Below are 15730 nucleotides of genomic sequence, written 5' to 3'. Positions count from 1 at the left end.
CTTGACTTTTCATTTGCGTCGCTTGCAGCTTCATTCCGCTTGGTCACCACCATCAAGCAGCACTAGGTGCTATTGTCATGGCCAATTGTAATGCAATTAGAGTGTGTCCCTATGATTGTGGCAGATACGTGATTGTGCTGACATTACACCAATATGCGGCATCACAATCAAATGCGCAACGAATGCACCTTTTTTCAACTACTTTCCATCAACGGCAGAGGCATAAATTGCATTACTGATGAGAGAGAGAGAGAGTGTGTGTTAGTCACACGGCTAGTACCAAGCACATATGTAGGTATAGGTGCGTTTGTGCATCAACTAACCTCCAGCTCACTTCAATTCACCAGATTGCTTCGACATTTTTCTTCTACACTTAACTGTATATATGTACAATCTCATATACATATCGTTTGCGGCATGCTGTTGATGACATTTGCGGTTTTATTGATAGATTGTTGTTGCACCCCACATAGCTGTGGTTCCACTACACACCCACACACGAATATATACATACGAGTATATGCGATGGCATGCAACTGCATCAACGAAGTAACTCCGGGTGTGATTATCACTGCTACTGTGACTGTGGCTGTGACTGCGGCTGTTTGTGCCTGTGCTCTTGCTCTTTTCAATTGTACTGCAATTGCTGCACACAGATTGATTGCGTTGCCATTGTGGGCATTGCAAATTCTTGTGGAGACCCATCGTCATCAACATCATCATCACTTTGGAATTCAATGCCCAACTGCAGCAAAAATATTTCACTATTTCATGACAAATTAGACTTGAATAGAGTGGACTATTAAGGGTCAGAGACTCATACATACATACACACTTGTGCATACAAGCGGCATGTCCAACCACAGTTCAAGTCAAAGTGTCAACTATGGCACTGTTACTTGTGAGGTTGTTGATCTATGTGGTGTGTTCACAATTTACCGTAATTAATATGTACCACAAGTCATTCCACACGATTTATCATTCCGAGAACCAGAAGAATTGTGTTTAATATGTATTCAAAAGAGATTTGAGCCGGATTTTTATGATTGAAGTGTGAATATTGAAGGCGCTTTGTTTGGCTTAATATAAAGATTATCATAATATCAATAATTTGTATACTTTGCGTCGTAGACCCCGAGACCGAACACTTAGATGTGTTTGAATGAAAATAATAAAAACTGTTTATAGGAAATTCTTAATTTATATAACGAATTATATATCAAAGAAGTAGAAGAAAGCTATTTAGACAGAGTTAATGTCTTCAAAAGTTGATTTTATGATTATTTTATGGAATGATGTGGTGATAGTGTACGAGGAGGACTATATAAGAAGACTCAAACCAGCGCCTTTTGCAGGATTACTGCCCTCAAGAGGTGATGTCGTGACTCAAACCAGCGCCTTTTGCAGGATTACTGCCCTCAAGAGGTGATGTCGTGATTATCTTGTAATGTGATGTCATGTCATATGATATGGTGGTGATGCTGTATTAGTAGAATTTGTTCTATATAAGAAAACACTAACCGGCCGCTTGGGCAGCCATCATAATATGAGATATGATAGTGTATAAGTAAAACTTTCGCTATGCGTATAAGAAAACTCCAACTGGCCTCTTGACCAGGGTTAGTACCATCGAAAAGTTGATGTTATGATTGTGATGTGTTGTTATTTCATGTCATATGATGTGATGGTGATAAATTATGAGACCAACATGCTCTATATAAGAGGACTCAATCAATTGGCAGGATAAGTGACGTCAAGAGGTGATGCAGATACAAACCAGCTGCTTGTCTGACCAAGCAGTGCAATCAAGAGGTGATGTTGTGTTTATTTTATGATGTGATATGATATCATATGATGTGATGGTGATTGTGTATGAAGTGAGTTTTTCAGACGCAAACCAGCCGCTTGGGTAGGATCAGTGTCATCAAGAGGTGATTTCGTCACTTTTGATGTCATTTGTTAGCATATGATATGATGGTGATGATGTATGAAGAGAACTCTCTCTATATAGGAAAGCACTTCGCAGCAGATTTTTCAAGGTTAGCGCGGCCAATAGGTGATATTATGATTATTTTGTGATGTGATATCATATCAGATAATATGATATCTTTATTAGATATATCATTTCAGATAATATGATATCATATCAGAATACATGATCGTGTGATCTTACTCTATATAAGTATACACAATCTGAACAAACCGTAGAATATTAAAAAAAAAAACAATAACAAAATCAAAATGAACCGTCATTTTTTCTCTGACACATTTTCCGACAGATAAATTTTACTAACATAAACAGTCACTCAATACTCTATATTACTTATACCAACTATTAATTTTTTATCATAGACAAATTTAAAACGGTATAAGCAATCCTGCTAACAAATATGAAATGTGCAAAGAAGCACTCTCGAAATTGCGCAAATAGCTCGTTGCCAAAGCCAACAAAGGCATCGGTCAATATTGACTAAATTCAGTTGCTAGCCAGCCGGAACCATTGAAAATAGTTAAATAGTTAATAGTTACCCTCGTTATCGTTGTTCATCAAGAGAATTTCACAAATGCTAAATAAATTCTCAATAAAAAGACGAACAAAATAAAAATGAAACTTACGCCATACGCCATACGCCATTTTGCACTAATGCGGTACTGCAATGAATGTTTTCGGAGACCACAAACTGTCTTGTTTTCTTTACAATGCCCGCATACTTGCACAAATATCACTAAATAACACTTTCATAATGAAGAATATTACACTTTATATCACATTTATGCATTTAAGCATCACTTTTTATGTAAAAACTTTTTAGCTTCAACGAACGATACCAATAGGAAAACGAACGAAAATCACAAACTGACAACCGGAAACATTCAGTTCACTATAACATAATATCCTGTCATTCACAATTAGCGCTGTGAACTAAAAATAGAAGCATAAAAATATGAAATTTTACTATTATATGTCACTGATAAATGGTTTAATTGAAATATTGTTAATTTCTAATTTGAAATAATTGCGTTCCGTACCTATTTAACGAAATTACATGTTATTACTTAATAATTGCAAACTGCTGATTGGCAACTCTTTCGTGTCATCTCCGTTCACAATAGCATTTGTTAATGCTTCTTCTAACCGGCAAGTTTTGACATTTATAAACATTGTGGGCAAACGTTTTCCTTCGTTGTTTTCCAATACTCGTGTTATTTGGTAATTTGGCGTTATTTTTACTTTTTGACAAAGTACAATTGTTTATTTTGTGTGTATTTCAGCACATTTGTCGTGAATGACTACACTCTCGGGTTGTGTTATGTAGTTAAATAATACACGATTGGTATTTTGCAATCTCCATTGCGGCGCCCATAGCTCAGCTCCAGTCATGGCCGACGAGGACAATTCATTCAATTACGCTGATTTGAACTTGGACTTTTTAGAACTTTCGCCACCAAGGAACAAAATTATACAGAAACCTGTCACAGCTGCTACCTATACACCTGCTTTGCGCGCCAATTCGTACAAAGCAAAAGATTTGGCGCAAAGAGTTGCACAAAGTGATGTACTGATTCGTAAAATTGAGTTGTTGAAAAGTGAGAATACGGATGTGCAGCAAAAACTCAGAGATTTTCAAAAATCGGCCAATCAAATTCAGAAACTTTATGAAAATGAAAAAAATAAATGCATGGATTTGCAAGCGCAATTCAAAGCAGTGGAGATAAAAGCAATTGATCTGCAAGAGCATTGCACACGTTTGGATAATGAAGTGGCAGAGAAGCAAATGCAATTGGAGCAATTAGAAGCGCAATTAGATAACAGTAAAGGTCCCTTGACCTTTACGGAATTGGCAATAAAATATCTGAAATTGGTGCAAAAACTTAATGAAGATGATACAATAAAATTGTACGATAAGACACTTTTAGACGATTTGAGTACTTACTGTGAAGAAAGAGGTAAGAAAGTACCTGTTATTAAAGTGAAAGCCAATAAAAAACGTAAATACAAAAAGGATAAAGATATTCAGTGTACTCTACTGGACGACGCAGATAAATTTGTATCAAAGCAAGTCCATACACAATCCACACAGACTTCAGTAATACAAACCAACCAGATGCAGACGCAAACGATTGCTCCATCAATAGGAGATATGCAAACACAAACATCGCAAACAGAAACAAATTCGACTAAGAGTACGCAGAATCAAGCCGTACAAACACGCTCATTTGAAGTACGCACTCAAGGAACACAACATATATCTACAACAACAACACGTGGTACTTCAACGTCATGTTTTATCAAAAAACATAATGTCGGCACAATTTTCCCAGAACCAAAGTTAATTCCGCCAGAGGCTGCTTTGGTTGATAAATTTTTTGAATTATGGAGCGTATCACCGCTTAGTCCAATATCCGATCCAATATCAGAAATACCATTTAATGAATCTGAGTTATCAATTTCTACTCCAGTGGCGCCACTTCCTGATACATCCAAATCTATCGGAACATGTACATATTTGTGCAATGTTCAACGACAAATAGATTATATGCCAATTATGGAACCAATTAAACGTTCACAATCCAATTCTCCTTCGCCGTTTATATACGATAATGTGAAGTTTGAAGTCAATGCCACTCCAGCACCTTCACCACCACCGGCAGCACCTCTATCTACCAGACAGCTTCATGAAAATGTTGAAACGGCGCGTGTGCCGACAAACAATATTAGTAACTTGCAACCAATGCTAAGTGCATTAACGGAGCTTCCCGAAATACATCCAGACGTATTTTCTACAGTTTGGCAAATGGCTGGCCAAATGTTTATGGGACTTCTTTATTCACCTACCAGCAACCACTTGCGAGCGCAACAGTTTATTAGATCGGGTGATTCACATAATCTACAGCAGTTTCAAAATTGGGTACAATCATTATATGAATCTAGGCAAATGCCTCAGCAACAAACGCCATCAACGTTACAAACACAATGTAATCAACAAATAAATAGGAGAGAGAGCACATTTGATTCTAACACAGTAATTAATGCAAACGTAACACAATCCACTGATGTTTCAACACAAAGTGAAGGTAAGAAATTGTTTCATATACAAAAAAAAAATACTTAAATCCGTATATTTCAGATGTAGCGAGAGAAGAAATCCCATGTGGTGGCAGTAGCAATACAATGACTGATCTTAGCAGTAATAATAATGGTACAGATGGAAGCACACAAACACAAAATGAATGTGGTAGTTTCGAACAGTGGATATTTAAGGAACCGCTTGAATTACCCAAAAGATCCGTCAAACAAGCGCGTGGCCAGAAAATGTTCACAGAGGAACCGATATGTTCAAGAAAGCGGAAGGATAATCGAAAACGAAAGAAACGCAATAAAGCGAAAAAGGCAAAACTACTTTCGGCATCGATTTTTAGTGAATATCCAGACTCTAAAGCTGCTGATGAAGAAGTTACAGTAAATGAAAGTGAACAAAATTGTGTGACTGCTGTAGAATTTTGCGCCAATCTTTGCAGTTTCAATCAAGACCTCCCAATAGAAAACGTTCAAAATGTGCCGTCTGAAAGTGTGTTCTCAGCACAATTACAAAATGTTTGTTTTAAAGAACCTGTAAATATAGAGCAAACGGATGATGAAAAACTAAACAATACTACTAAGGATTTAGATATTAGTACTAAAAATAAAAGAGTCAACGCATTAAGTTCTAATGACAACCATTTACCTTCATTACAAGATAAAAACAGTGAGAATATGGTCATGGTTCAACCCATAAAAGTACCTGATGTTACACTCTCCGAAAGTGACAGAATCGAATGTGATAATTTGGAAAATGTCGAATCCAGAGGTTTAACTGAAAATCTGCCGAAAATATTTGATAATCAAATTAAACAAAAAAGCGATTTTGCATACAAAATATTTGGAAGTGACTCAGATGAGGATGACAGTGATGTTGAAAATACAAAATTCTGTACGAAATCCGAGAAAATATTTATTACAAACGATGTTATTAGTGAAATTACTGAGTATTATGATAAATCAGAAGAAATAATTCACTGTAAAGAGAGTTTGGAAGATAATATGTTACATGAAATGTCGGAAAGTACACATAACCAATGTAATTTGAAAGAAAACGACGTTGAATCCATTAGTGCGAAATTATCAGAATCATTCCAACAACTAAATACTGAAGCAGATTTTACCAAAATACACAAAGAAATACATAAACTCGAGCTACCGATTATTCCACCTTCTAAAAAAAGTGAGTTAACAAAAGGAACGGAAGATCCTGAAATTGCAGACAGTTCTGTATGTGAATTCTCAATGACACATTCAGTGTTCCAAAACAAAGAGGCTATTTCATTAAAATCAAAAACTTCCCTTGAACCAGTATGCAATTCTCACAGCGAAAATGAAGAATGCGACGAACCTCAATTGGTTATAGTAGAGAGTGATACGGAAAAAATGATTAAAACAAGAACCAACTCCGAATCAAGTGCGACATTCGATGATAGTATTTCTCAAATCTGCTCAAAAGATACTTTTCAACCAACTAGTAGTGATTCCGATATATCTGCAATATTTGAAGGCTCAATAGCCGACGACTTATTGGAAAATGCATCAACAAAACAACTAGTCAATAGCATATTAAGTGAATCGGCAAATGAACAGAAAGGAACCGATGTCACAGTGCCGCGTAAGCGTGGTCGTAAACGTAAATGTGAAATGCCCGCCGTTACATTCTGTAAGCGTTCAGCACGTTTACGCAATAAACAAATGCGTGATAACCAATTTAGCAGCGTTGAAAGTTTATCGACAAAAAAGGATTCAAATAATCAACAAAAATTCTCAGACCAAAGCAATAATGACGCTTGTAATGATAAAAAAAATTTATCAACGATAACTGAACTGCGGCAAGCCAAAGATAAAATTGTCCATTCGTTAAGTAAAGAACATATTAGTGATCAGTTTCAATTATATGTCGAAATGAAGCAAAGGGCGAATAATGTCGAGGAGAACTATGATGACCAAAGTATTAGTGAATTACAAGTTAGTACGAGCAATACATTTGCAGATACGAATGTTGTTGCCGATACTTCAAATGCAGTGATTAATAAGCAGAATTCAACATTTTTCCGTCCATTTGAAGAGTTTGTGACTGAAGCTCCTACGGTATGCTATCCAGGACCTTCTGTTTCATTACAGCAAAATGTTACAAGTGGAGGCACACTAGAGAGCACTTTGGCTTCCAGCTCACAACCTAGTAATGACATCAATAACTCTGCGTTGACTTCCACAATCAATCAAATAGACTTAGAAACACCAGCCTCACCTCCACCAGCGACATTCAATGAAAACGCATTAACCCACACGCAAATAGTTCCAGAAATTCCTTTGGACATGAACACAAACTACTGTCCTTCCAATCTAAGAAAGAGTATGTTGCATAACGTTATGAACAAATATTCTTTTGACAGTTATGCAACCATAACGGGAAAAAGGAAAAGAAATATTGTCGAAACTAAAATCACAGCTCAAATCAAAGAATTTCTTGACAAAACGCGTGACCAAGTGGATATAACAGCTTCTAGACTAGCTGCATCTCTACAGGAGCAATCAGAAGATTGTGAAATATTAGCCAGTGTGATAATTGATCAAATTTGCAATGCACCGCGTCCGGAAATTGAGCTGAATTGTGAGTTAGCACAGGTTCCACCGAAATACATCGGTACACATTTGAGACTCACATCAATCTTGTTGCGCCATTTAAAGCAAAATCGTCCTAAGATCATCGATGCGGTATTACGCTGTATTGAAAATAAACTGTTTAGTTATCAGAGAAATGAAACGTTTTCATTAAACTTTGCTTTGAATCTCACACAATTGTACTTAGTAGTCATACCTCTTCATAATGCCGAACACAATCCGGCGCGACTTTTCATTGCCAAATGCTTATATTATCATAACGTTATGGCATCACCAATGATCTATGAAGTACTCTGCTGGTATCCGACCACGCTGCCACACCGCGACGAATCAACTTATGATAAATCAGATGCACTAATCACCGTCATTCAACATTTGTTAATGTCTACAACATATAATATGGATAGTAAGGATTTACGTCACAGAGAACTTCTATCATTATTACGATTCGAATATCACTTTGAGCCCTTCAAACCAAAAGCACTAGAAGTGTTATCGGACCTGGTTGCAAAACTTGAAAGCGGCAATCTAACAAATCTAATATACGCCTTTGCCATATTTTGCAAACGAAATACTAAACTTGTAGATATTTTACTGCAACAACAATTACTACCACTAACCGACGAATACTATAAACTTGTGCAGCATACAAACGAATATGATGAACGTATTGCTTGTCTACTCGACTGTATATCGGCCGTGGTGAAACCGCTGCCGCTCACTACAAATGTCTCAGCTTACCTTTCGTTATTCGAACGTTTCCTTGGCGTTGTACAACGTCCCGTCGTACAAGAAGCGGCTGTATTGGCCATATTACGTCTGCAAAGATTTGGTCAAAATCGCTGCTTCCATGCACTGGCACACTTTAAACCTCATTATCCACTTCAAATGATCACAACGAATGCGCTCAAAACATTTATACATAGAAAACCTTTAAAATACTGGAATGGCTTGATGCGAACGATTTCCAATTAAAGCAAAGCTTTAGCTAACTTGTGAAGCGATTTAGTCTTTTTGAATTTTTCGTTATAACACATAAATTACAAGGTTCGCTATTTCTAAATTGCGTCTAATATTTATTTTAATTGTCTACCGCGTAAGTTAGATGAATTAAGTTCAGGAACAAAATGTATATTTTTGCATGAAAAAATATAGAAATAAATTTTATAAAATTGAAATTTATATAAATTGTCTTTAATTTTTTTAATATTTGAAAACAGTTTACCAAAGTTAACTAGCATATATAATTAAACAAAAATTGCGATAGCTTAGTACTCTGTGGATATTGATATTGTAAATAAGACTCTCCAGTTATTTGAAAGTAATAAATCGTAGTATTTTTCAAAATTGTATTTTTGTTTTCATATGTATGTATATATTTTGTTTACTTCAAACTAAAAACATTTGTAGGTTAATTGCAAAACTTACATTACAACAATATTTGATATATTTTGACTTATATAATATTTTAAATATTTACGTTGAATGTGACTAAAAAAGCACATACAATTCCATTACAAGATTGCACAATTAATAACAGCTTAATGCCTTTTCAATACAAACGCGAAACGAAATCGAACAAAATAACAGTAATACATTTGAATATTTGTGTATATATACGTATGTATGTATACATGAATGTTAATCCTTAGCAAATCCATAATTAGGTCTATACAAACTTTTTTTAATTGGCGTACAGTTTCTATTTTATACTTTTTTATTACAATTTACACATATTCAAAACTGCATTACGCCCGTTATATATATGTAGTAGGTACTTATTCAATTGAGAATTTTTTTTATACATTTAAAATGCGTTATCGGTATCTTAAAATCAAAAATATTTAATTCACTGTTAATTAGCAATCCGAATTTATTTCAAAAGCCTTATACGGGTAATAAGCTAAACCGCCACTCCTTAATGATCTGTGTATGCGGTACCTGCAACCAATCAAGTGTATAGTAACTATTTAGTAGTTTTAATGACATTCACTATACATAAATGGGTCAATTTAATTTCTTTGAGTTTGCAAACCAATGTTAATGCTACCACCATGTAGCTGCGTAGGCTTGCTCCAATTCTTGCTATAGAATTTTGTTGATCTGAAATTACACAAAAATATATGTTTGTAGATGTGATTGGTATATCTAAAAATTTAATTAAACCATTAAACTCACCAATGAACGGCGCTGGTGCTCCTTTTCAAGTGCCACTTGGGTTTGTTGAGGTGAGAATTTCAAAACCGCTGATATCACTTTGACAAGCGTTTCGTTATTGCCATTGGCAGATCCCGTTAAATACTTTAATTAAATGAGATATAAATTAAATTTAAATCAGTTTGTTAATGAAGCCTTATTTTATTTGATGATTTCAAATAACTTATTAGGATTTTCCCCTCTTACCTGAAACATAATATTCTTTAAGTACTCAAATTCCGTATTCGCTGTAATGCCTTCATTGTGTTGCATTGACACCTATTGGATAGTATAAAAAGCAAAATGTTTTAATTTACAACATATTCTTATTTTACAGCATACATACCAATGTTTCGTCTAACTGACGTGACAATTTGGCATTTTGCAGCTTCAAACGTTCATTTGATTGCTCCAATATCAGATAGTTTTCGCATTGCTGCTCAAGGAAAAGATTACGTTCAGACACATCGCGAACTTCGTTCATGATCTCGCGTAATTTCGTCGCCAATTCTGCCTTTTCTCGCTGCAACAGCTCTTCCGTTTTCGATAATTCTTCGCCTATGGCAGCATTTCGAGTAGCCTGCACTAATTCTTGGTCAGCATTAGCATTCGCCTTTTCAGCTTCTGCTAATTTTTCACTCATATGTCTGGCATTGCTTTGCATATCTTCAATCTCTTGTTGCAACTCTGTGATTTCAGACGTTGATTTATGTTTGAGATCTTCTAATTCACGTTGTAAGGCCTCATTAATGCGACGCAAATTCTCAGCTTCACTAGCCAAAGCTGATTTTTGCCCATTTTCCACAGTTGCCTGGGACAATGAGACTTCTTTCAACTGGCTATGTTCTGCCAGTTCAACACGCAATACGTCGAGCTCTTCCTGTAGCTGCGCCTTTGCATTGAGTTCAACTGCGTTTTGTTGTAATTCAGCACGCAATGCATCTATTTCGTTTGTTTTGCTGAGAGTGTCTGCGGCGTGTATGGATTTCGCCTCGTCGAGTTCAGCCTTAACATCGTGCAATTGTTGCTCCACTTCTGTTAATTGATGTTGTTTGTGTAATAAGTCACTTTGTATGGCATCATTTTGCTCAGTAATATACTTGGCATGCACTATTTGACGATCCAACTCAGCGTGTTCATTCGTCAGCTTTTCTCGCAAGTGTTGGCACTCATTTTCAGCACTATCGATTGCTTTTTGTTTTTCCGCAAGTTGGGCATCGTGTTTCTCTGCATTTTCACGTAACACATAAAGCTCGCATTGCAGTGATTTCAATTTCTCTCGCAGATCTTGGCCTTCTTGCAACTGACCGGATGCTTCAGTGCGTTGTGTCGTCAGCTCGGTTTCCAGTTGCTTCACATGTTTATTTAGATACTCATTTTCAATTTGCAATTGTTCAAAATTTGCAAGTTTTTCTCCGTCAACCTTTTGACTCTCAAGCTGTTGCTGGAGTTTATCATTGTGTTCTTTCAATTGTTGTACTGTTCCCTCCAAATTCTGCACTTGTAGCTCATTTTTGTTTTGTAACTTATCCATCTCCACTTGAATAGCGTCGTTGCTCTCGTGCAATCGCTCAATATCGCTCTTGGCAGTGTGCAATTGCTCCTCCAGTTCTTGCATTTTTTTACTTGCCAATTCAGCGTTATTAACAGCTTCGGCGCGTAAATTCTTTTCTAATTCTTGCATTTTCTGCAGTTCCAACTCGGTGTTTTCAAGTTTTTCATTTGTTCCACTTGAATTCTGCAATTGCTGCTGTAATGCTTCCAATTCCAGTGCCCTGTTTTGCGCATCTTCAATGTGAGCTTTTGATTCTTCTTTCAATTTATTTATTTCAACTGTCAATGCTTGGAGTGTCTTTTCACTTGTTTCCTTCTCTTGCTCTAATGAATGCAACTGTGCTAATTGTGTCTCAAGTACTTTACTACTCTCCCGACTCTGCTTCAGTTCTGTATTCAAAGTAGACAATTCTCGATGTAGTTCCTCATTTTGCGTTTTCAAAAGTAGGCTTTCTTCCTTTGCGAGCTCCAATTCTTCTCTGTTTGCTTCCAAGGTACTTAATTTTTCGTACAAATCTCTGTTCTCTTTATCTACAATGTCGATATTCGCTTTTGCCGATTTTTCACTATCAATCAATTCGTGTTCCAACTCTTCGATGCGACGTTTTTGTTCGCACATTAATTTATGCAATTTCTCATCATCCGACTGAGCTGCCCGAAGTTCATTTAATTCTGCACTCAACATTTGATTCTCATTTTCCAAGCGTTCTCGGGCCAATACCATCTCTTTCAGTTCTTTTTCATATGCTTCAGTATTCTTCTTTTGTTCCGCACATTTCTCTTCTGTTTCCTGAAGCTGCTCAACGGTCTCACGCAACTTATTTTCCAATACCAACTTGTGTTCTCGAAGCTGTTCCAGTTCTTCTTGTAAGCCTGTTTGTACGTCCTCTACCATAAACTTCTCCTTTTCTAACGTATTAAATTTGTCTTGCAAGGTACGATAGTCATGGTCCATTAACTCTTGAGTATTGTGCATTCGAGAATTTTCATCCAGTACTTCCGACATTTTTTCGTTCAGTTTACGCAAAGACATCTCCGTGCTATCCAACTGCAGGCGCAGTTCATTTGTGTTTGCATCTTCGGTGTCTTTTTGACGTTCGCGCTCGGCTAATTGTTTCTCAAAACGATTGTTCTGCTCTTCCAGCAAGCAATTCCTCTCTGCCAATTGCGAATTTTCAGTCTCTACTTGCTGTAGCTTTAACTCCACAAGACGAAGTTTATCTTCAGTATCTACCAGTTGTTCATGCCAATGTTGAGTACCGTCGCTAGCGTCCTGTGCTTCCCGTTGCATATTTTCAATTCTTTGTTCAAGTTTTAGTTTTTCCACTTCCAACTCATCGTGGGATTCCTTCACAACTCGCATTTCATCTTGAATTTGCGCTATGTCTTGTAATATACTCTGAACTTGAGCCTTTAATTTAGCTTTCTCCGCTTCGAACTCCTGTTCACGTACTTGTGATTCATTTTGGAGATTACTTAAGTGTTGTTCATGTTTATTCAATTCAGTGCGTAACATTTCAATTTCACCACTTTGATCGCGTATTCGACTCTGTTGGTTGTCAAATTGTTTCTTCTGTTTTGCTAGTTTATTTACATTCGACTTTAGTTCTTTTTCTTTACCGGTTAATTGATCCTTTAAAGTTTTCGCTTTCTCCTCTAGCTGTTCGTTTGCTTTCAGCAACTCAGCCTTGATTGCAGCAATCGTTTCGCTTTCATTGTGGTGATTTTGCTCCTTCGATATCTTTAATTCTGACTCTAAACGATTTACTATTTGCTTTTGCACTTCATTATCATCTTTCACTTCTTGCCATAACTTAGTTAATTCCTCTTCTCGTGCTGACATAATTTTCAAACGATCTTCTTCTGCTGTTCGTTCTTTTTGATGGCGTTCTAGTTGCTCCTTTTGGCTGCGCACTTCATCTTCGAGTTCACGTAGTTTTCGTTCATTCTCGCCAATTGTTATTTTAAGGTTGTCATTTTCGTTTTTCGTTCTGTTTAATTCGTTATCAATCTCGGCTAGAGATACTTCGTTTTGTTGATATCGCTGCACCATTTCGTTTAATTGCGCATTTTGCTGTCGCAAGTCAACCACTTTCTGCTCGCTGTCTTTGAGTCCTTTCGACAATTTCTGTTCTAAATCTTTAATTGATTTATCCTTTACAAGTAGCTGTTCTTTAATCTGACCGAGCATATGTTCCGATGCAATTAGTTTAGCATCCGTTTCTTGTTTGGCAGCCTGCAGATTCTTTAACTTCTCATGCAATTCATTCAGCTCACTAGCCTGTGCATTTAATTGTTTTTCTTTTTTCGCCGCTGCTTGCAGATCATTTTGCATTTCGCTGATTTTATTTGAGAGCTTTTTTACTTCGCTTTCTTTATTTTCTAACTCGGAGTGAATAGCTTGCTTTGTTTGAGCCAATAACAAAGCGTTTTCTTCTTCTTGCTTGCGTAATTGTGATATGGTGTCTTCAGCATTAGACATTTTTGCCATCAACTCTTCAATTTGACTTTGTCGATCATCTAACTCCTTCTTCAGTTGCTCCATTTGTGGAAAATCTTGTTCATTTTTCAAACTTTCAAGATTATCTACCATTTTCCTTTCATTTAAATCCTCTGGATTGACTATATTGATGTTGCTATTGGTATCATCCAAATCTATAAGTGAAGCAACGCCAGTTGTATCATTAGACTCATTTGCTAAGGGAGTGGCAGTAACATTGTCGGGATTTTCACCAAGTAATTTTAACTTAGTTTGATATGCTTGCATTTTACACTGCATATCATCCATTTCCATTCGCAAGGCTTCTTCGAGATGTGCTTTTGCTTGCTGTTCTAAAGAGCATTGTTCACGCAATTCACTGATGCGACGAATAGCCTTCTCTTGGGTCTCCACAAGTACAGACTAGCAAAAAAGAAATACTAATGGTTAAATATTTTCCTATATAATACTATAATTTTTTATAATGAAAAATATAATATTGGATGTTGATTTTATTAAAATACTGTGAATTTGTGAATTATAATTTTATTTAAAATAAATACCAAAAGCAAAGTTCCAACAACAAAAAACTAGGTGAATAAACGAATACGAAATATTATATCTTATCTTGAAACTATCTGATAATGAGTTGTAAACTATACAAGTAATATTAATTTCTTTACAATTTAAAAGATATATTACGAGTACATATCTACATACATACCCGAGCTTTGGTACTGTCACGTTCCAAATCCTTATATCTTTTGGCCAAATCAGTATATCGGCTTCGATATTTATGGTACCGATCCAACGATTTTTTATAAGCATCAAACAATTGTTCTTTAGTTACCACTTCGAGTTTTGCGGTAGATGCTGTATCTTCCAACTCACTACAATTAGACTCCAAATCTGATTGTAGATGGTACACCTGTATTTACATACATGATAGTTCTTAGAGATTTTATGCAGATAATTTATTATTCTTACAGGTGGTGAATCATAGGTGGGCAAACGGAAGGACACATCGCTGGCCATTGATGAATTAGAGAGTTTTCGTGTACGCGGAATAGCACCTCCGATAGGTCCATTATGGTATGCTCGTCCGCTTACTGAACCTGGTGGTAGTTTGAGAGGTTTATATGGTGAATTCTGCGGTGTATCTACATACGTATAGGAAGTGTGAAGTTATATTTCGAATTACATATTCTGTCGAGTCACTCACCTTCCTCCGTAATGCTAAAGAAATTTTCGTTTGTTGTCGTTGTCGTAGTTGATTCCGAACCACTTGGGGTTGTACTGGCCGATGACGAGACTGCAGCCTATTTCCATTTTTAGACACAATAGTCAAATTAACGAAAATACACCAGAAAGTATGTAATTAAAAATTAATTATCTTTTCAATATAACGCAATTTAAAAATGTAAAAAAAAATAACTTCAATTTCAAAATATCTTAGAAAAATGTATTACTTAAAGTATTTATGCAGTAAGGATAGAAAATATTGGTTTGTCGCCTTATGTTTTTCTTCTCTAATCTTGTTTTCAATTACCGCAAATTGTTGGAATTTCGACGGAGACGCCTTCACCTCTTCTATTAGTTTGTTTTTCAAATTTGCAAACATCTTTTTTACTTGCGTACACTAATTGTAAAAGGAACTTATTTTACTAACAATTTACTATATTTTTAGCAAATTTCTTTAGTTTTTACACTCCACATATCATAAAAACACTACGTGTAAATTGGCAAAATACAAGGAAAATAACTAGTATTAATAGCTACGTTGCTATTTGCTG

General features: G+C 36.0%; 2 protein-coding genes across 4 annotated transcripts; one reads left to right on the top strand and one right to left on the bottom strand.

The window, feature by feature from the left end:
* Positions 1 to 3069: 3069 nt before the first annotated feature.
* On the top strand, positions 3070 to 9789 carry LOC105209292 (little elongation complex subunit 1). The gene is made up of 3 exons (XM_011179628.3): positions 3070 to 3211; positions 3274 to 5076; positions 5130 to 9789. The coding sequence occupies exons 2-3, from the start codon at positions 3381 to 3383 to the stop codon at positions 8681 to 8683; spliced, it is 5250 nt and encodes a 1749-aa protein (XP_011177930.1). The 5' UTR covers positions 3070 to 3211; positions 3274 to 3380; the 3' UTR covers positions 8684 to 9789.
* LOC128922424 (myosin-9-like) lies at positions 9218 to 15715 on the bottom strand. Of its 3 annotated transcripts, XR_008471650.1 has the most exons (9): positions 15487 to 15715; positions 15160 to 15256; positions 14925 to 15097; positions 14662 to 14865; positions 10251 to 14360; positions 10112 to 10183; positions 9887 to 10009; positions 9707 to 9811; positions 9218 to 9649 (listed from the first exon to the last, which is right to left on the bottom strand). XR_008471650.1 is itself a non-coding variant. In XM_054232786.1 (8 exons), exons 1-8 carry the CDS (start codon positions 15556 to 15558, stop codon positions 9794 to 9796), a joined length of 4869 nt encoding a protein of 1622 aa, XP_054088761.1. In that variant the 5' UTR covers positions 15559 to 15715; the 3' UTR covers positions 9218 to 9793. The 3 variants fall into 3 exon arrangements, 2 of the variants coding, with proteins under 2 accessions (XP_054088761.1, XP_054088762.1); XM_054232786.1 differs by having other exon boundaries at positions 9218 to 9811; XM_054232787.1 differs by having other exon boundaries at positions 9218 to 9811; positions 14925 to 15052.
* Between the last annotated feature and the right edge of the window lie 15 nt (positions 15716 to 15730).

This window comes from Zeugodacus cucurbitae, chromosome 6 (genome assembly GCF_028554725.1).
Source record: "Zeugodacus cucurbitae isolate PBARC_wt_2022May chromosome 6, idZeuCucr1.2, whole genome shotgun sequence".
NCBI classification, from domain to species: Eukaryota; Metazoa; Arthropoda; class Insecta; order Diptera; family Tephritidae; genus Zeugodacus; species Zeugodacus cucurbitae.
This window is presented reverse-complemented; position numbering and strand designations above follow the sequence as displayed.